The 19,370-nt window shown below is 37.4% G+C and overlaps 3 protein-coding genes across 4 annotated transcripts; 1 reads left to right on the forward strand and 2 right to left on the reverse strand.

Moving 5' to 3' along the window:
- Positions 1–426: 426 nt before the first annotated feature.
- On the reverse strand, positions 427–13,746 carry LOC105228447 (polycomb protein Asx). 2 transcript variants are annotated; one of them, XM_011208282.4, is made up of 10 exons: positions 12,764–13,746; positions 11,765–12,085; positions 10,418–11,666; positions 9,409–10,330; positions 9,181–9,264; positions 8,071–8,879; positions 6,438–8,009; positions 5,252–5,560; positions 4,980–5,172; positions 427–2,532 (listed from the first exon to the last, which is right to left on the reverse strand). In XM_011208282.4, the coding sequence occupies exons 2-10, from the start codon at positions 12,022–12,024 to the stop codon at positions 2,216–2,218; spliced, it is 5,715 nt and encodes a 1,904-aa protein (XP_011206584.2). In that variant the 5' UTR covers positions 12,025–12,085; positions 12,764–13,746; the 3' UTR covers positions 427–2,215. The 2 variants fall into 2 exon arrangements, with proteins under 2 accessions (XP_011206584.2, XP_011206585.2); XM_011208283.4 differs by lacking the exon at positions 427–2,532 and having other exon boundaries at positions 5,034–5,193.
- A 208-nt stretch (positions 13,747–13,954) lies between these two features.
- Positions 13,955–15,792, reverse strand: LOC105228448 (protein LTV1 homolog). Its single transcript, XM_011208284.4, has 2 exons — positions 15,633–15,792; positions 13,955–15,576 (listed from the first exon to the last, which is right to left on the reverse strand). Exons 1-2 carry the CDS (start codon positions 15,633–15,635, stop codon positions 14,044–14,046), a joined length of 1,536 nt encoding a protein of 511 aa, XP_011206586.2. The 5' UTR covers positions 15,636–15,792; the 3' UTR covers positions 13,955–14,043.
- A 229-nt stretch (positions 15,793–16,021) lies between these two features.
- On the forward strand, positions 16,022–19,222 carry LOC105228450 (rab GTPase-binding effector protein 1). The gene is made up of 7 exons (XM_011208289.3): positions 16,022–16,178; positions 16,257–16,526; positions 16,584–16,858; positions 16,932–17,758; positions 18,021–18,156; positions 18,227–18,343; positions 18,741–19,222. Exons 1-7 carry the CDS (start codon positions 16,118–16,120, stop codon positions 19,014–19,016), a joined length of 1,962 nt encoding a protein of 653 aa, XP_011206591.2. The 5' UTR covers positions 16,022–16,117; the 3' UTR covers positions 19,017–19,222.
- Positions 19,223–19,370: the final 148 nt, after the last annotated feature.

Consider the following 19,370-nt stretch of genomic DNA (forward strand, 5'->3'; position numbering starts at 1 on the left):
GTTTTTTTTTATAATATTTATTGGATATTTTGCGATACGTGCGTCTAGGAGCAAAATTATGTATTTATTCTTGTATGTAGTTTTTAATTCTATTTTCTGTATCAACGGATCTCTCTTTATTCATTTACTTTAGTTTAAAATACAGTACGAGTAGTGTATGCGTGTAATTATGTATGTATGCATTAATGTTAATATTAATGTATGTAGTATGTATTTATGTCTGTTTATTTGTTATGTAATTTTGTAATTTGTCAGTATTGGGGCGACTTATAAAATATTATTTACAGAATATGGGCTTACACGGGGTTCCAGCGTCTGCCTGCGACCTAACAAACATACAAGTATCACCAAGCAGTGTTAACAAAAACTAAATTGGTGTATTTTCTTATGTGTATACGATAAAGTTGGCTGGCACTCATTTAAATATACATACATATTATTATGTACCGTTCAGCCGTATTTAGACGTAATTAAGTTTCTTGTTAATATCTAAAGGTTTGTATGTATGCTCTCAGGGGACAGTTGGAACCAATTGTGAACATGTTACTTAATTTTAACCTTCTACATATATATATATATATAAGTGTTTATATATGTTTGTGTGGTTGCGTGTATTTATATATAATAGCTTATATTACAATTAATAGAGCAACGAACCTAAAATATTCGAATTTTAATAAATATATACAAAATATTTATTACATAGGTATATAGATTATCATTCATCATTTAGTTATGTATGTTTATTGAAAAATATACATACACAATTTTCTTACAGGTTACATATACATAACGCTTACTGCAATTAATTAGTAATAAGTAATACAAACTATAACGAAAAGAAGAAAACAATTTTCGAAATTTTTGCAATTTCAAAATACATAAATATTTTCGTAAAAAACACACATGCAATATTATGCATATTTAGAAGTATTCAATGAGAATAAATATATTGATGGTGAGAATTTCGCGTTGGGCAAGTGTGTGTGTTTAGGATGTGTGAAAAATGTCTACCTTTAATTATACACTCGCAGTTTTTATGTACATATGTATACTTAGCGGCCTTAAACCTCATTATTGTGTATGATAACATAAAAATATTAATAATATGCCTAAAATAAGTGGTGAATGAAACTGGGCTTCTCATTAAAAACTTGTATGTTATGCAATAAAAAAATAGTAGTACTATATTAATTGTATTTATGTATATATATATATATTTATATATAATATTTTGAAGTCTTTCCAAGGATCTCACAATCAAATTATGCAAAAATTCTCACAAAAGTTCGCTTAATTATCTTAAATTGTGTTGCGTCTAATTGTATACCAATATGCATTGTTAAATTAGCGTTTCACAATACTTGATACTGCAACAATGAACAACATTTTCGTCGGTTTTAACGCGGCTTGTCGTTTGTACAGTAAATTTTTAAGTTAATTTTCTTTCAAAAACTTTTTGCTAGCATATTTAACGCTTTGGATGTGGTTTTTATGAAATACGCTTGTAAATACATATATACCAAAAAAATAATAATAATTATAATGAAATTGATGTAATTATCGTCTCAGCATTAAAGGCATAACTTGAATTCGTTGTAATTACCTGCATATTATAGCGAAAGTAGGGACAGAAATAAACGTTGCTTTTGTTTTTCAAACGGTGTATTTATTGTGAGAGAATGAGGCAAACTCCCGCCGTTGGGCGCTGGACCAACAGTAAACTAATTAAAAAAGGAAAAAAAATTGCCGTAATAAAAATATTAAAACATTTTATAACACATCTCTTCTTCTGACTACTCTTCGCTATAATATACAAAAATTCACAACGCTTGTTCAAACTGAACGGCAGCGATTCTCATAGTTCGGCATGTATATATATGTAGTTGCATAAAGCATATTATATAGCAGAACTTATTTCTGTTTTTGTATATTTAGATATTTATGCATTTACCAGCTGTTAATTTATGTTTTTGTATTGTTTTGGTTGAGTTTGTTTTTGTTTTGCAGAATTCAGAATTCGTGTTTAAGTGGATATATTGGTGTAAATATATCTATGTATATGTAATTATGTATATCTAATCAAGTATTAATATATATATATATATGCTATATATATGTATAACTATTGTTGTATTTTATTTAGTGCAGAACCACAAATACTTTCACTACATGTGCGCAAGGCCTAAAAGGTTATTACAGAGACTTCATTATCTCATCTGATCACACAGGAGACGCACACCTTCGACGCACTCATACAATCGTCATGACAGAATGCGCCACATTGCTGACAAATAACCATTGCATTCAAAGAACAGGCACAATTATCCGCTTCAGTACGTGTGATATGCCCACTGCCGCCGCTGCCAGCGCCTGCCGCACCGCCCCCACCACCAGCTGCTGCGGCGGCCACAGCAACAGCTTTGCTTAGTTCAGAATCCAGTGTGCCAGCATTGGTTGCGGTCACTATGTAATTACCATCGGCAATAGCTGCTCCTGCTCCACTCAAACTGTCTAGATAGGTTATATTGCCTGAAATATAAATTTTTTTTATCAAATAACTTATTTACATAACTTGCAAGAAATTGAAAAGTTTTTATACAACAAATATTTTAATACGAATTTTTCGATTTTGGTGAAATATGTTCATTAAATTTGATATGGGTTCTTGTTCAAAGCAATAATGTAATTTCCGAAGAAATCGTTTCGATCAGATCACTATAGCGTGTTGCTACTATACAAATGAATGAATGATCACACTGTAAAGAACCTTTAATCGAATTGAAAGTTAACGAAAGTAGAGATCACCTCGTGACACATCGCGACGTTACAGTCACCTAAGCACTGGCCAAGCAAGAAAAGCAGTTCCTTTATAGAGCCAACTGACAGCCAGTCTCCCGTGTGGTCACCTCATGACTTTTAAATCACATCACGTCAAGGCGTGAACGTCACCTGAGCACTGCAAGGCACTGCGCCTGCTTTCCTTTCATAGAGCCAGCTAACAGCCAGCTTCCCACGAGATTAGACTATGACTGTTAAATCGCATCACTTTACGACGCGACAGTCAACTAAGCACTGACCAGACACCGTGCCTGCTTTTCTTTTATAGAGCCAGCTAACAGCCAGCTTCTCGCGAGATTAGATTATGACTGTTAAATCGTATCACTTCACGGCGCGACAGTCACCTGAGCACTGCAAGCCACGGTGCCTGCTTTTCTTTTATAGAGCCAGCTAACAGCCAGCTTTCCGCGAGATTAGATTATGACTGTTAAATCGCATCACTTCACGGCGCGACAGTCACCTAAGCACTGACCAGGCACCGCGCCTGCTTTTATTTTATAGAGCCAGCTAACAGCCAGCTTCCCGCGAGATTACATTATGACTTAAATCACATCACATCGCGCTGCTAGCGTCACCTAAGCACCGACCAGGCACCGTGCCTGCTTTTCTTTTATAGAGCCAGCTTCCCGCGAGATAAGTTTATGATTGTTAAATCGCATCACTTTACGACGCGACAGTCAACTAAGTACTGACCAGACACCGAGCCTGCTTTTCTTTTATAGAGCCAGCAAACAGCGGGCTTTCCACGAGATGAGATTATGACTGTTAAATCGCATCACTTCACGGCGCGACAGTCACCTAAGCACTGACTAGGCACCGCTCCAGTTTTCCTTTTATAGAGCCAGCTAACAGCCAGCTTTCCGCGAGATTAGATTATGACTGTTAAATCGCATCACTTCACGGCGCGACAGTCACCTAAGCACTGGCCAGGCACCGAGCCTGCTTTTCTTTTATAGAGCCAGCTAACAGCCAGATTAGATTATGACTGTTAAATCGCATCACTTCACGGCGCGACAGTCACCTAAGCACTGCAAGCCACTGTGCCTGCTTTTCTTTTATAGAGCCAGCTAACAGCCAGCTTCTCGCGAGATTAGATTATGACTGTTAAATCGTATCACTTCACGGCGCGACAGTCACCTAAGCACTGCAAGCCACTGTGCCTGCTTTTCTTTTATAGAGCCAGCTAACAGCCAGCTTCTCGCGAGATTAGATTATGACTGTTAAATCGCATCACTTCACGGCGCGGCAGTCACCTAAGCACTGACTAGGCACCGCGCCTGCTTTTATTTTATAGAGCCAGCTAACAGCCAGCTTTCCGCGAGATTAGATTATGACTGTTAAATCGCATCACTTCACGGCGCGACAGTCAACTAAGCATTGACCAGGCACCGAGACTGCTTTTCTTTTATAGAGCCAGCTAACAGCCAGCTTTCCGCGAGATTAGATTTTGACTGTTAAATCGCATCACTTCACGGCGCGACAGTCAACTATGCACTGACCAGGCACCGCGTTTGCTTTTCTTTTATAGAGCCAGCTTTCCGCGAGATTAGATTTTGACTGTTAAATCGCATCACTTCACGGCGCGACAGTCAACTAAGCACCGACCAGGCACTGCACCTGCTTTTCTTTTATAGAGCCAGCTAACAGCCAACTTCCCGCGAGATTAGATTTTGACTGTTAAATCGCATCACTTCACGGCGCGACAGTCAACTAAGCACTGACTAGGCACCGCGCCTGCTTTTCTTTTATAGAGCCAGCTTTCCGCGAGATTAGATTTTGACTGTTAAATCGCATCACTTCACGGCGCGACAGTCAACTAAGCACTGACCAGGCACAGTGCCTGCTTTTCTTTTATAGAGCCAGCTTACCGTGAGGTCACCTTATGACCATTTAAATCACATCACATCGAGACGTGAGAATCACCTAAGCACTGGCTAGACATGGTGCCTACATTTCTTTTTTTCGTTTTTATGTATTTTTAGTTTTCTTGTTTCATTTTTGTGTCTGATGCAATCTTGTAAACATATGAATAAATATTTATTCAAACGCTTATAATTTTATGTAATAATAAAAAATATATTTTATATACTGGTATTTATGTACTAAGTACCTACATATTTATTTATGTATGTACATACCGGCCGTGAAATTTCGTCGCATTATACCAGTCGCTGCAGTTGTTTTGATAGGATTTATTTGTTGTTGTTGTTGTTGATGATGCAATTGATTGTGCATATTGTGGTCAAGCATTGCATTTGAGGCGTCAATATCGACGGAGGCAGGACGCCCGCGTCCTGTTATCGGTATTCCATTCATATTGTGCAGTTGACTCTATAAGAAGCAATAAGGTATCTACTTCAAATATATGCATATTTGGGGCAATTAAAGAAATTTCTGCACACTAACGAACCTGTGTCGTTTGTGGTACAGGAGGTGCGCTAGATGCTCTTGGTGCCTGATTATCAGCTGCTCCGACATTCGCTCGATGCACCAACACATATTGTCCACCGCCATTACTATTTTGATGTAAATCGTGTGGCTGCTGTTGTTGTTGCACGGCAGCTGCTGCTGTTAATTGCTGTTGCAAGCGTGGATTTGACGTTACGTTGGTGTGCAGCGCGTTGGCCGTTTGCGGTGTGAAAAGATGTCTTATAAGGGTGGGCGAAGGTTTTCTTTGAACATACTTTTTACGTGGAAATCCCATACGTGGCCCGATTACCTGCAATTAATAAGAAAAAAGTTAGTAAGAACAAAGTTAAAAAGAGCTAATAAGAAAATAAAAACAGGTAAGTAAAAAAATTAATGAAATTGTTTGTTGTTGTTGTAGTCCCTCTTGGGTGGTTAGGTTCGGGATGGTGGCCACCGAAGTCATCCAATGGTAGGCCAAGGAAATGTTATGTTTCGAGGGGTCCGACCAGAGAAAAAAGGCTATTAGATCAGTGTGGTTCGCTGGGCATGCAAAGAGATGGTTAGTGTCATGCAGAGACTCATTGCAAGCTGGACATATATTTAGTATGTTTGGGACAAGTCTGGATATGTAGAAGTTTAGATGAAATTTACTGAACGAAGTTGCGCAAGGGTCACTCTAGACCAACTCGAGCTCCTCGTCTGCAACGGGTTGTGATTTAACTCTACATATGTCATTCATTGAGAGGGAGTCGGAGAAGGTGTTTTCTGCGATAACTGCGACAGAAACTGTTTAGAAAATTAGAAGAGTTTGTTATGTTCCTTGACCGGAAGCATATGGGTCAAGTCAAGAGGTAGACTCTAATGGTCCGAATCATCCAGACAACCATTTCGATGCAATTTCGAAACGTCGGAGAGATTACTTTCCAACCCATGTCATTCAGACCTGGAGGGAGCGTGGATGTTCTCATTGATGAGGTCGTTCTCTTACAAGGTGGTTTTTGATTTAGGGCAAGAAATTGTTTGTTTGTTGGTGCTATGACCAAAAGTGTACGAAAAATAGTTGAACCTTTTCATGATTCTATTGCCTTAGGAGCCTATTTTGAAGGCGAAAAATATTGCAATAAAATTTGTGAAAATGAGTATTTTTTAGTCAGGTCGAGTCATTTTTGATCAGATGATAGGAATACCTTATATACGCCAGGACGTCCAACGCCCATTATATTTGCAGGAATGCTTGTTAGGTCCTCTTGTTTGATAAAGTTTGGGGATGACGAACCGCAGGTTGCAGCTGGAGACGAGGTGGCCACCGATATAGCGGCCGTTGACGCTGCCACCGATGGAGCTGGTACAGTGCCCTGTAGCGTCATTGTCGTTGCTATATTACTCTGCGTCAACTGTTGCTGCGGTTGTTGTTGATGCTGATTTAGTATAGCTGATGGCGGTCGTAATTGTGCTTTTAAGTTCTCACGATTTGGACTGTTTTGTATAACGGCTTGACAAATTTGATAGCTGCGTTCTAAATTGACCGCTCCTGGTGGCAGTTTATTTACGGTTTTACGTCCTTTACCGCCGGTTGGTAATTTACTCGCTGGTCGTTGCTGTGCAATTGTAGTTGGTATGCCAGCTGGTGTTAGGCCTTTTATGGCATTTGTATTTGTAACGCCGACATTCGATGTGCTAACATTACTAATATTAGGCGTAGAGTTTACAATCAGTTCCGCTGCGTTGCGTACCGAGTTCGCGATGGCGCTGCTAAAAGGCGGATACGTACTGACAGCTGACCCAGGCGGTATGGCGACAGAGGCGATGCTTGCATTTGTACCGGCAACGGTCCCCGCATTAGTGCCGCGAGACATTGTTATAAGATTCATTGGCTTCGAAATATATTTTGTTGGATTGGCCTGCGCTTGTGCGGCTAAAGATTGAAAGGCGGGCATAGGTGTTGGTGGCTGTTGTTGTTGCTGCTGCTGCTGCTGGAAGCGCTGCAACTGTTGTTGCACATGTATTTGATGTTGCTGCTGCTGTTGCTGATGTTGATTCGGGCTAGCAGTCACCATATTGCAATTATTTGCTGCCGACACCGTAGGAACTTGGGGCTGTGTCAAAAAGTGCCTTTGCTGTGGCGCTTGTTGCTGCAGCACTAATTGTTGGCCGATATGCTGTTGAGCCGTTATACCACCCGGTGACAGATAGTGTTGGCCATTCGTGCTCAACTCGATCGCTTTTCGTATTGTCGACAGGGTATGATGCGATTTTTGTGCATGTTGTTGTTGCTGCTGCTGTGTCGATAGCGTTATAGTTGGTGTTTGCTGTTGTTGCTGCTGTTGTTGTGGTTGTGCTGCCTGAAAGGTAAACTGTTGCGTGGCATGATGCAATAGTTGCTGTTGATGTTCGAGATGCTGTTGCTGCTGCTGTTGTTGTTGATGTTGTACAAGGAAATTCCCTATAATTTGCCCATTGGTATCAAGAAGAATTTGCCGCTGTGGCGTGTTTTGTCTCTCCGTTGTTGGCTGTTGTGATTGTTGGTGCTGTGATTGTTGTTGCTGCTGCTGGTGCAAATGACCGATGGTCGCCGGCGAGTGAGCGCTCAATTGTATTGTCACATTGCCAACACCATTACCATCTAGACGACTGTTGCCACTACCACCCATATGCAATTCGTTAACACTGTCGTCGGAATTGCTGTTGGTTATAACCGTGCTGGAGACTTCCATATCGTTAGCTGATATTTGTACATCGCAAATCATATCCGAATCCAACTGTAACAATGAAATAATTGCAATTAAAATCGTGCAAGGTTATGCTATATATTTTGCTTACCTCATAGTCGGAATGTTCGTAGGTTAAATGGCCACGATGTTCCTGATTTTCGGGTTCCCGCAATTCTTGTTGATCCTCTAATTGTTGTTGGTGTTGCAGTTGTTGTTGTTGTTGCTGCTGTTGCTGATCTTTAAGCAGTTGTCTATGTTGTTGTTGCAATTCATCAACTATATCACGTACAGCATCATTATCATCAGCGTCATCATCATCGTCGTCCTCATCCTCTTCTTCCGCTTCATCATCATCTTCCACATCCTCCGTCCGAATATCACCTTCAACTTCACCAGTTTCAACGCCTTCACCGATGACACCCACAGCATGACAATTAACTATTGCCGCCTGAGCTGGAATCGTATCTTCTTCACCACCAACAGCCATAGACTCGACAACTTCGTCATCTTGAGTTACATCCACGCTTGGCATAGGTGCATCTTCCACTGATAACGTATTCATATTTTTCACTTTTATAACGCCTTGATGCGTTTGTATCACACCGTTAAAACTGCTCGACGTTGCATCTGCGGGCTGTTGTAATTTTATGCCGCCGAAGTTCCAATCGTGTTGCACGTGATGGAACAAATCCTCGCCACTTTTCTCGGCCAAAGACAATATGATTTGTTGTTGTTTTTGTTCGAGTGTTAGCGGAGCGGCGAGTGGCAGTTGCGCCGCTGCTGCATACATCACATCGCCACTAGTCGTCGGTGCCGAAGTCATTGACGAGGAGGCCGATGATGTGGCTACTGATGAGATACAACTGCCAATATCTTGCTTATTTTCAAAGAGATTGTCACAAGTTTGAGTTGTTGTGCCTATGACGGAGAATACAGAACAGGGTAACGTTAGTATTTATAAGTACAATTATATGGATAGTAAGGCGTGACCATCTCAAGTTAAAAATATTTAATTTCTTAGCTAGCTCATCATAATAAACACTCTATTGGCAAATACTACACACTTATATCATATCTAGTTGTAATAACGACAAATAGTAGTGAAGATTTCAGAATAATAAGTGCTCAATTTAGAGAGCAGAGCTTTTAATCATATATGTGTTTTTTGTCGGTCCGAGTCAAATTTGATCAGATAGTATGGTAAATTTTAAGTAATTACCTTGATCAACAGAATCACAGAAAATGAATTTTTTCTCCTTTATATTAGCGACATCACCGGGCGTAAGTAAAGCACTGTTTGTACCTATAAATTATAATTTATACAATTAGATGTGTACCACCAAGAATATATTTAAATAAAAAATGAGAATATTGCCTAAAATTAATTGACGAATATTTACTTAAAAAAAAAAATAAAAAAAAAAAAAAAACAAATATGATTACTTACCTGCACTGCTGTCTGTACTAACTTCGCCAGATTCTAAAACATAATTTTGTGCGTCAGCGAACTTTTGTTCGATGAGCTCTTCATCATCGTCCTCCCCATCTTCTATTGAAATTATTGAACACCCATGCAATTGTTTGCCTTGCGTTGGGAATGATTGCAATGTTATACCGCTGCTAAGGCTCGGCGCTGGCGACACTGCCGGTAAGACGGCATTCACATTCACAAACGTTGAAGTTCCCGACAAAAGTGTTGCAATACTGTTACAGGTACTATTTGCCACAGACGTAATAGCTGCTGCAAACGATGTCTCTGGGTTTTCTAGGAAGTTCGACGCTTTCATGCTGTTATCGTTTATATTATTGCCAGCAGCAGTCTTTTCACTACCCACTGTGGACATCAATGTTTCCTTAAGCAGTAACGCCGCATTGGCTTGCTGGTCAAATTCTGTGTTGTAGAAATTGCTGTTGTACAAAAAACTATCGTTGGTGGGCATTTTTGTTGCGGATGAACTGGTAGTTAAACTAGTACTACCACTCATTTCTTGTGAGCTAGAAGTAGCTGATGACACGGATGGCGAGAGTGTCACTTTAAGCTCATCTTTAATGGCATGACTAACTACTTGTTCTATACTGGTCGCTGCGTCAGTTATATCATATTCAGGTTGTAGCTGAAGCTGCTGCTCTGTTTGGTGGTCCATTTTCATTTGCTTACTTTGTGTACGATTTTCATATGTTATGTCCGACTCCGAACGTTTTCGTATATTGCCGCTGCTCCCACACTCAATCAGCTGTCTTTCATGTTCCAAAGCAGCAATTGCTAAAGATATTTTAGACTCTTCGACGGGCGTTTCGGTCTGTATCCCACTAGAATCGCTACGCAATAGATCAAAGGTTGACGATGAATCTGTGCAGCCAATATTATCCTAGTGTATTTATTTCAAACAGATAAAATAATTAGAAATTTTACAATTAATAAAAAATACATTTCTTTTAACCAACAATACACTCACCACATCGCAATTTATATCAGTCTGTTTTTCATAATCGGTTGTAGAAGATCCTGTTTGTTCTTGCTGTCTCAACTCGTCAAGTTGTAGTTCCTGCTCACTTTTTATTGAGTTCACATTCGTACTGGCAATCGATTCGTCAATAAATTCTTCGCCTTCCTCTTTAATGTCTACAGATGATGAGGTTGTGTTCTCTGTGCTGTCAGCACTTGTTGCAGATGTCACTGTTGTTGTCGTTGTAGAAGTTGCTGAAGTTGTCGCCGCTAATGATGTGGCTGTTGACGCTGCTGCTGTTGCTGATTTCGTAGATGTCTTCACAATGGTGGCAACCAGGCCACCTTTACTCTCCAATTTGAATTCTAATCGCTCATCTATTAGATTAGTATAACTATCACTGCTTTTTCCACTACTATAACTTATATTGCTGCTATTGCTACTAGTACTGCTGGCGCGATTGTAGGATTTTTCACCCCATATCGGTTCAAAATGTTTCAGTTTCCAGGGATCCAATTTATTTTTTTCTCTCTCGGCTTCAGTTTTCATTTTCATTTGATTTTCGGGCGTGAATTCACCTTCTGCTAGTCGTTCACGCCACTCCAAGCAGGCACGTGAAAAGAACTCATTGTTTAAACTGGATGGACCCAATTTTATAGCCTCCATGGTTACGGTGGAATCGGCATTGTTCTTGCGTTCTATTTCGATAGCCTCGCGATCTACGCTTGGTAACAACTGTATGAGGTTATACTGATATAAAGGTGGCAGCATAGAAAAGGTCTGTTTATTGAGTAAGTCTCTCAAATTGGTCGAAGCTAATATTGAGTCGGGTGTTTCGAGGTCAATTTTTCCATCCTTTGTTTGCTCGATTTGTGCAGCAGTGGAGATTTTCTTGGAAGACCGTCTACGAGGTTTAAGACTGAACCCTGGTATAGATGCTAACACCTCACGCATAGTGGACGCTTGAGTAATGGCTGTTACCGGCGTAATTATAGCTGCGGATCCTGTAGCGGTGGCAGTCGCAGCGGCAGCAGCAGCGGCAGCTGCTGCTTTAGCTTGCTGTTGTGCACGTCGACTACTACTGGCACGACTTGAAGGGCTAGGTGTTGTGTTCTTTCCACCGGTGGTATTAATCACAGTATTCGCAGTTGCAGTTGGTGTTGACGTTGCAACGTTGCTACTTAACGTTGTTGTCGCCGTAACTGTAACCTTTTTCTCAGGTGGTATGGGTTTAACAATGATACGAGGAACATGACGTCTGTGTGAGATGGAAAGAATACATATAGAACATATTCATATATTGTGGCACATAGTCATGTATGAAATGTAAATAAAATGTACAATAAAAAAATTTACCGTAAACTGTGGCTGTGCTTTGCGCTACTTGTTAGCTTACTTCGCGAGCTCTGTTGTTCGATAGCAGTATCTAATGCTAGGGGATCCTTTTCCTCCTCCTCACTTAGTAGATTAACGTGTTCCGTTTTTTCTGCCATAGGATCAGCATTTATTTTCTGCCGTACAGAAGGTAAATGCGATTCCATAGTCAATGAGATTTTATATTGTTGGGATGTTGTTGGGCGATAAGTTATTGATGTACCCAATAAGGTCGTTCTCATACTCTTAGCAAATTTGGGTGGATCAGGAGCTTATCCGATTAATTCTCCGTTACAACGAAATCTAGTATTAGTAATAAGAAACCAAATATTAGAACAAATAATAAAAGCAATCTTTCTGGAATTATAGAAAGTTAAAAATATGTATAAATATCGTTATAACCATAAATCAAATATAAAATTTGTAATTGTTTACACAATTATACAATTATAGACAAAGTAGTATTACTTCTAACTGTCATTCAGCGGAGATTATTTAGAAAATAAATTTATGTAACGAAAGATATCTTACAAATTACGAAAATACGTTCGAGCACTATAATACCGATTCCACTTCTATACATACATACATAAATAAACGCCCTAACCATCTCTTTTTAAATCGTTCATACGGATTAAATCGGTAATTTTTCCATTGAGAAATGTTGGTTAGGAGAGAAATAAAAACTTTTTATTTGTTATGCGCATATTCTTCAACACTGTAATATTAGTTTAGCACTATTTATTTACAAAAATAATAAGCTTGGCTTTTGCTTTTCATCACTTTTCTTTAGAATAAGCAAAAGTACAAATCTCTGTTTACAATATTTTTTCTGAGCGATATTCTGGTGTTTAATTGTACATGTTTAGCGAATAATTATTTTAATCAAATGCTTATATGTGCATATGTATGCACAACAAATCAGCCCTATTATGCGGGTACGCAATATACATTTATATATTAATTAAAATTCAGACTTACCTGACCTGTGGACTCATTTTGACCCTTGAAAAGCCAACTTTTGGTCACAAAAATGAGGATTACAATTCTTTTGAATCGAGATTAACTCGAGTTTATATTCAAAATTGTTGCGTTTCGTTTTTTCTGCAATTTTTCTATAGCCTCTGAAGCACATTTCTTCTATAGATCTCAGATTTATCGCATCACTTTTCTTCCTACCCGTGTATAGTGGTGGATGGATAAAGTCGTGCGTCGTTTATTCGTTCCCGTTCTTTGATTTCGTTTTTCCTTTGTATCCCATTACTATTCAATTCATTTTCATCAGTTTTCCTTTTTTCGCGTTTCTTTATCTATCACTTCCCCTATTTATCAGAACGCTCTCTTCACTGTTCTTTTTTCAATTGCTGGAATGTCTTTGCAACTATTTTTTTCATACATATTTTCATGTTTATATGGTCAACAATTTAATGGTTATTTTCATTTTTTCTACGATTCCTTTAATCTAAAGTCATTTAAATGTGCCACAATTAGATTTCTTTTCTTCTTTTCACGATCATTAATTCAGTTTTTCATAAAATTTGCATAAAGTAGACAGCGGAAGAATTAAAGACAAACTAACAAACAAAAGCAAATTTTCCTGTTTTCATTCGTTTTGTCAGACCCAGCTGACACTCATAGAACCAACTCCTTTTTTCTTATACTTATTGGCCGCACTTGCATCACTGGCCAATTCGACCCATCTCTTTCTCACACCAATGCAATGGCATAGTTATTGCATTGCAAGTTTCTGCTTATGCATATCTTTTCACTTTTTTCGATCTACAATTAACTGCACAATATTATTTCGTATAAACCCGTACATTATGCAATAAATTCTTATAAAAATTATATACAATGTTTTTTAAAATTAAAATGCCGAAATTTTAACAATTGGAACACAATTTAACTTCATTGATGCGAAACTGACTTTTCCATGTTCATGTTCTTCTCGACTCAATACTTTTTGACAGGGTTCCTTTGCGAAAAACTTTCCGTGTAGTACGTTTTGCATCATATCTGTGACTGAAAACGAAAATAAATAATACATTTTCAGAAGTACCGAATTTCGAATTTCAGAATATATCTGAAAACTACTATGGAAACAAAAATTTGTTTGATAAAATTAACTGATATTATTATTTCAGTGCCTTGCCAAATTAGTATAAAAAAAGATTATATATTTATTAATAAACTATTATTTGCATTTTTATTGACCAAATTAATTTTTTATACAACGGTTTATAGCATTTAATATATATAAGTTACACAATTTTACTGCCTTGCTGATTAGATTTTTGATTGATTTTAACGTGAGTTTGGCGTTTCTTTTCTTCTTTAAAGGCCTCTGTGTTTGCCTTCTTTTCGATCCGCCGTTCTAACCTATATTCTTTTAAAAGTCGTTTGCGTTCCCGCTTCTCTTCAGGTGTTTCATCTTTAGGCCGAAGGGATAATACACTTAAGGTAGATATTAAAGACTTGTTGCACAGTGATTTTGGACCGCCCGACGAAATCGCTCCATTTTCAAGTTTTGCTAAAGCTTTCTCAGTAAGTTGGTTATTATCGCCATTTCTCAAAACATTTAACGGCATTCCCGTTTTTGGATCAATCTCAATTTTATTTGGGCCATCATTTGATTCAGCTTTACTACTCCGACGACTTCTACGTGTGGGCTCTGCAATGAGTTTTGGGTGATTATAAATATTTGAATATGTTGAGAGCACAGATTCACAATCCCATTTTTTCTGTTTATCATCTCTCATTTCTACTTCAACCAATTCCTCATTTGGATCCTCTTCACCATCAACAATATTACGATATTTTTCAACCCGTTCACGATCCCATTCCTTTTTGTACGGTTCCACTCTTTTGCCGCGTTTGTGTTCTCTGTAGCATTGCATCAAAACTCGATGCTTCTGATCCCAATCTCCTTCAATTTCTTCACAGGCTAGATCTCCTAATTCTGGATCATCGTATGTAGCATAAAAATGCTCAAATCGATCATCTAATAATGACAATTGTTCGTTGCGCCTAATAACGCTTGAGGACATAGAATACTCTGTGAATCGCGATTTAGTTTCCTCATCGTTAAAACGACGTTCACGCAATAATGGTCCAAGTCGATCCATTAATTCTTGATCATCCTCCTCTTCATCACTTTCTTTCAAATCGTCGGAATCAAAATCTTGATCATCATCTTCCTCCATATTAGAAGATGATTCATCTTCATTATCATCATCCTCATATTCACCTTCTTCATCATCATCTTCGCCTTCTGCCATCGCTTTCACAACAAAATCATCATCCAACAAGTTATCCTCATTATCAAAATCAAAATCTTCATCTAATGCAGCAACTACATCTGGGTCCCAATCTGGTCGTGGTCCAGAAACGGTGGCCGCTCTGTTTAACATACCTTCATCCTCCTCAAATTCAGAAGCAAATACTGAACTTGGCAATTCCAATTTTGGAGCGGTAGTTACTGCGCCCTCTTCAATTCGTTTGCGTGCATGATTTGGGTTTTCAACATACTCCCAAACCACTTCCTGCTCCGGCTTTTTTAAATGTTGTAGATAATCATAATCATCATCAAAAAATATACCAAACTTCTGTTGTTCTTCACGGCGTTTAGTAGTATTTTCTGGGGCTGCGGTTTTAGTTTGGTTCTGCGGAGTCGCTTCCACCAACACACGTTGAGGCGCAGTATCATCGGCTACCAGAGGGTCATGTTGACTTCTGTGCACCAAATGAAAGGTCACAGCATTTTTGCGATCGATGAAAGCTTTCTTGCTCTTACCCTGTGAGATAGGAATAATTACATGAATTCAACTCCAAAAATATGATATGTTCTTACCATTGTGCTTTAATATTTTCAAATTGAGGAAACGTAGTAGCAATCTAAAGAATAATATTTTATTACGAATTGACCGTAAAACGCATGTGTCCAGCGTGATAAAGCAAAAGGAAAGAAACGAAGAAAACAAAATGTGAAAAAATATCCAAATGGCTAGAATAATAATAAACAAAGAAGAATTGAGTTACGTAGCGGGAGTTGCCAAGTATTATTTATGAATCTATCCATAAAATTGACGAACACATATTTAATTGTTTTAAGAGGAAAACAAACAATTAAAAAGTATTTTTCTAACAATACAAAGAATTAGTTTTTTTTAGTTATCGTGATATCATGGTATTTGTAAATAGACTCAAACATGATTTTTTAGTAATATTGGTATCACTACTCTATTCTGATTGAAAGAGTGGTAAGAAGAAGAAAATTTATAATATTGGTTAAAGTGAAAAAATTAATTGAATAAATCATGCTAAGATCGTTTTAAAATGGAAGGAAAGGAAACTAGTGCACCTGATCCCATGGATTTGGCGACAGCAGGAAATGACGGTAATAATGTTATTCCTCACTAAATTGTATTTTCATGCAAAGGTATATATTGATTGTTTTTAAATGTTGACTCCTCAGAAAATTTGCAACAGCTTGTCGATAATCTACAAGAGGAGAAAAGGAAAATACAAAATGAATTTAACTCACAAAGAGCAAAAATGAAAGAACTCTACTTACAGAAGGAGACGGAACTCAATAAATGCCATGCGGATCGTAAAAAATTGCAACGGGAACTGGACGAGATGAAGTCTCAATTCGTGGTCGCTGATTTAAAGTCGGAAAATGAGTTACGTTTAAAAGAGCTTAAGGCGCAGGAAGAAATTTCGTCATTGCAGCAACTGGTGCAAGGTGCTTTAGAATTATTTATTTAATAATAAAGTCGTTTTAAAATTTTCCTTAATTTAGATACAATTGAAGAGTCAACAATTTTAAAGGCTGAGTTAGAGCGCATGAAAGAAGAAAATAACAAGCTTTGGCAAGAAAATCGTGAGTTCCGCGATCATGTACAGCAACAACCTGTAGAAACTACTAGCTTGGCTCCTCAACAAATGCTGAGTCACGTAAAAAAGACTTTAAGAAAACTGGGCGGCGACTCGACGGGTAGTGTAATAGCAAACAATTTTAGTCAGCCAGAGAGTATTGATGAAAGTAGCAAGTCTAAAAGTGGTAAAAAAGACTACGTAAGTATTGTACATTGTTGTTCTAATCATAGTTAATTAAAAATGTAGATTATATCATATTACATAAATTTAGGCGCAAGAAGATGCCGAAGTTTTACGTTCAATTGTGGTACAGTTGCAAGAGGAAATGGAAGCATTGAAGGAAAAACTACGTGAAACAGATGACAAATTAAGAAATCAAGAAAGCAGCGCATTAACTAATGCTACAGCGCAAGAAAATGGAACGCCAAAAGATGATATATCTATTAACAAATCCACTTCCATAGATATCAACACTATATCCTGTGATGCCTGCTTGCAATTCGAAAAGCAACTTCAAGAATCGCTGGCGAAAAGCGCCGAAGATCAAAACACAATCAATGCTATGCAAAAAGCAATTGCCGCCTCCCGTGAAGACTTACAAAAGGAAGCTGCTTTGCGTAAAGACCTGGAAGATCAATGGCAAGAGCGACGTGAAGCTCACAAAACAGAAGTACAAAAATTGCGCGAGCAAGTAAAATCAAACGAAGAGCAGTTGCTAGAATTGCAGCAAAAGTTTCTCGACACCAAGGAAGAAGTTATGCGACAACTGCAACGTGTCAGAGACGAACGCGAGCGCGTCAACAAACAACTGGAAACCTTGCAGGCAGATAACGATTTTCTTTCCGGTCGTTATTTAGCATCTTCTGAGGAAATCGAGAGCCAAGAGATTAATTTGCCCAACACAGTTGAGGAGTTACAAGAATTAATATTGCAACAGCAAAACGATCTTATACAAGCGCGAGTTAGTAGTGAATTTGAACGCAAAAAATGTGTAACCTCGCTGGATGAAATACAAATTTTGCGCGATCAATTGGAAAAAAGTAATAATGAGCGATTGGCATACAAGAAGAAGATGCAAACCGACAACAAATCGTGGCAGTAAGTGGGCAGGCTTTAAAAGTTGCATGTATTTATTTTTGTTTTAAATCTTTTAGTTGTCCGTATATTTGATCATATTAATAAAAGTCATATATATATTTTTTCTAAATACTTTTTGTTTATTAAAATATATTTAAATTAATTTAATTATATTAAATGTGTATGCTGTAATAATTTTTGGTAAATTTTGTTGAGAAAATAGCGAAATTTTATATATTTAGTTTTCCATAAAACATAAAAAAACGTTATAATTATTTTGTAGGGATCGCTTAACCGAACATCTGGTAACAATTCAAACCTATGAAACGGCCAAGTCTACACTGGAACGTAAGGAAACGGAGCTGAACAGGCAAATATCAAAGTTTCGCGTTGAAATCATCGAATTGCAGGATACCATTGTAAATGTCATTTTCCGACTGACTTTTTGAGCTATATAATAATTTTTTCGATTTTGTTTGAAAATTGCAGGAAAAGCTAACTAAAATGAATGCAGATTATAAGACAAAAATCAAAATTCTCCAAGATGATTTGGCAACCAGCGAGCAAGTGCAGAAAGATTTTGTAAAGTTATCACAAAATTTGCAGGTAAGAAATGCGCATTTATTTATTTTTTTTTTATAAAAATAATTCTTATTATTATGGGTTTATAGTTTTTTTTTCTATGAGTTATTTTTAGTAATTTTTTGTTTATAAAATTTTTTAATCTCTGCTAAAATCGCGTAAGCGGTGTCTACGCCATTAAAGAAGAATATTTTTTAATACTTTTTATTTTAAATATTTAAATTTTATTATTTTTTTATTTATTTTTATTATATTTTATTTTTTATTTTATTTATTTTATTTGATTTTATTTTTATTTGATTTTATTTTTTATTTATTTTATTTATTTTTATTTTTTAATTAAAATTTTTTTCAATTAGTTTTTAGTTTTTTCGTGTCTATAATCTTTGTCCATTCAACTGTTTCAAAATCCTTTTTGCAGATGTCCTTGGAAAAGCTGCGCAAATCTGATACGGAAGTGCGCTGGCAAGAGGATGAAGACGTCGATAATTGTCCCACATGCAGCACCTATTTCACAGTAACTGTGCGTAAAATTCATTGTCGCCATTGTGGACACATCTACTGTGAAAAATGTCTGACGAAGACAGTGCCGTCGGGCCCGCGCAAAAAGATCGTACGTGTCTGTGATATTTGCCATACACTGTTAAAACCAAATACGGCGCCCTACTTTAGTCAAGAACCACTATCCGCTAATTGAGCAACTACATACTAATTCGCTTTTATTTACTTTTAAGTACTTGGTACTACATTCTTACATACTGATATTGAAAATCATTTAGATAGTCTGACAGTTTGTTGTCTCGAAAAAACAAAAAAAAAAAAAACATATTTTCCTTTAGGGTTTAAAATTTTGTAGAAAAATAATGATATTTTTGTTAAAAAAAATCGAAATATTGAGAATATTATCTGTTCATGTTGGTTGATGCTCCTGTGCATACTTCGATATCAGATGATAGTTATATGTATGTATGTTTGTTGAATTTAAAAAAAAAAAAGAAAGCAATCATATCCAGTCATAGCATCACTCATAAAATGAGTAAGATTTGAATAT

This window comes from Bactrocera dorsalis, chromosome 3 (assembly GCF_023373825.1).
Source record: "Bactrocera dorsalis isolate Fly_Bdor chromosome 3, ASM2337382v1, whole genome shotgun sequence".
NCBI lineage: Eukaryota > Metazoa > Arthropoda > Insecta > Diptera > Tephritidae > Bactrocera > Bactrocera dorsalis.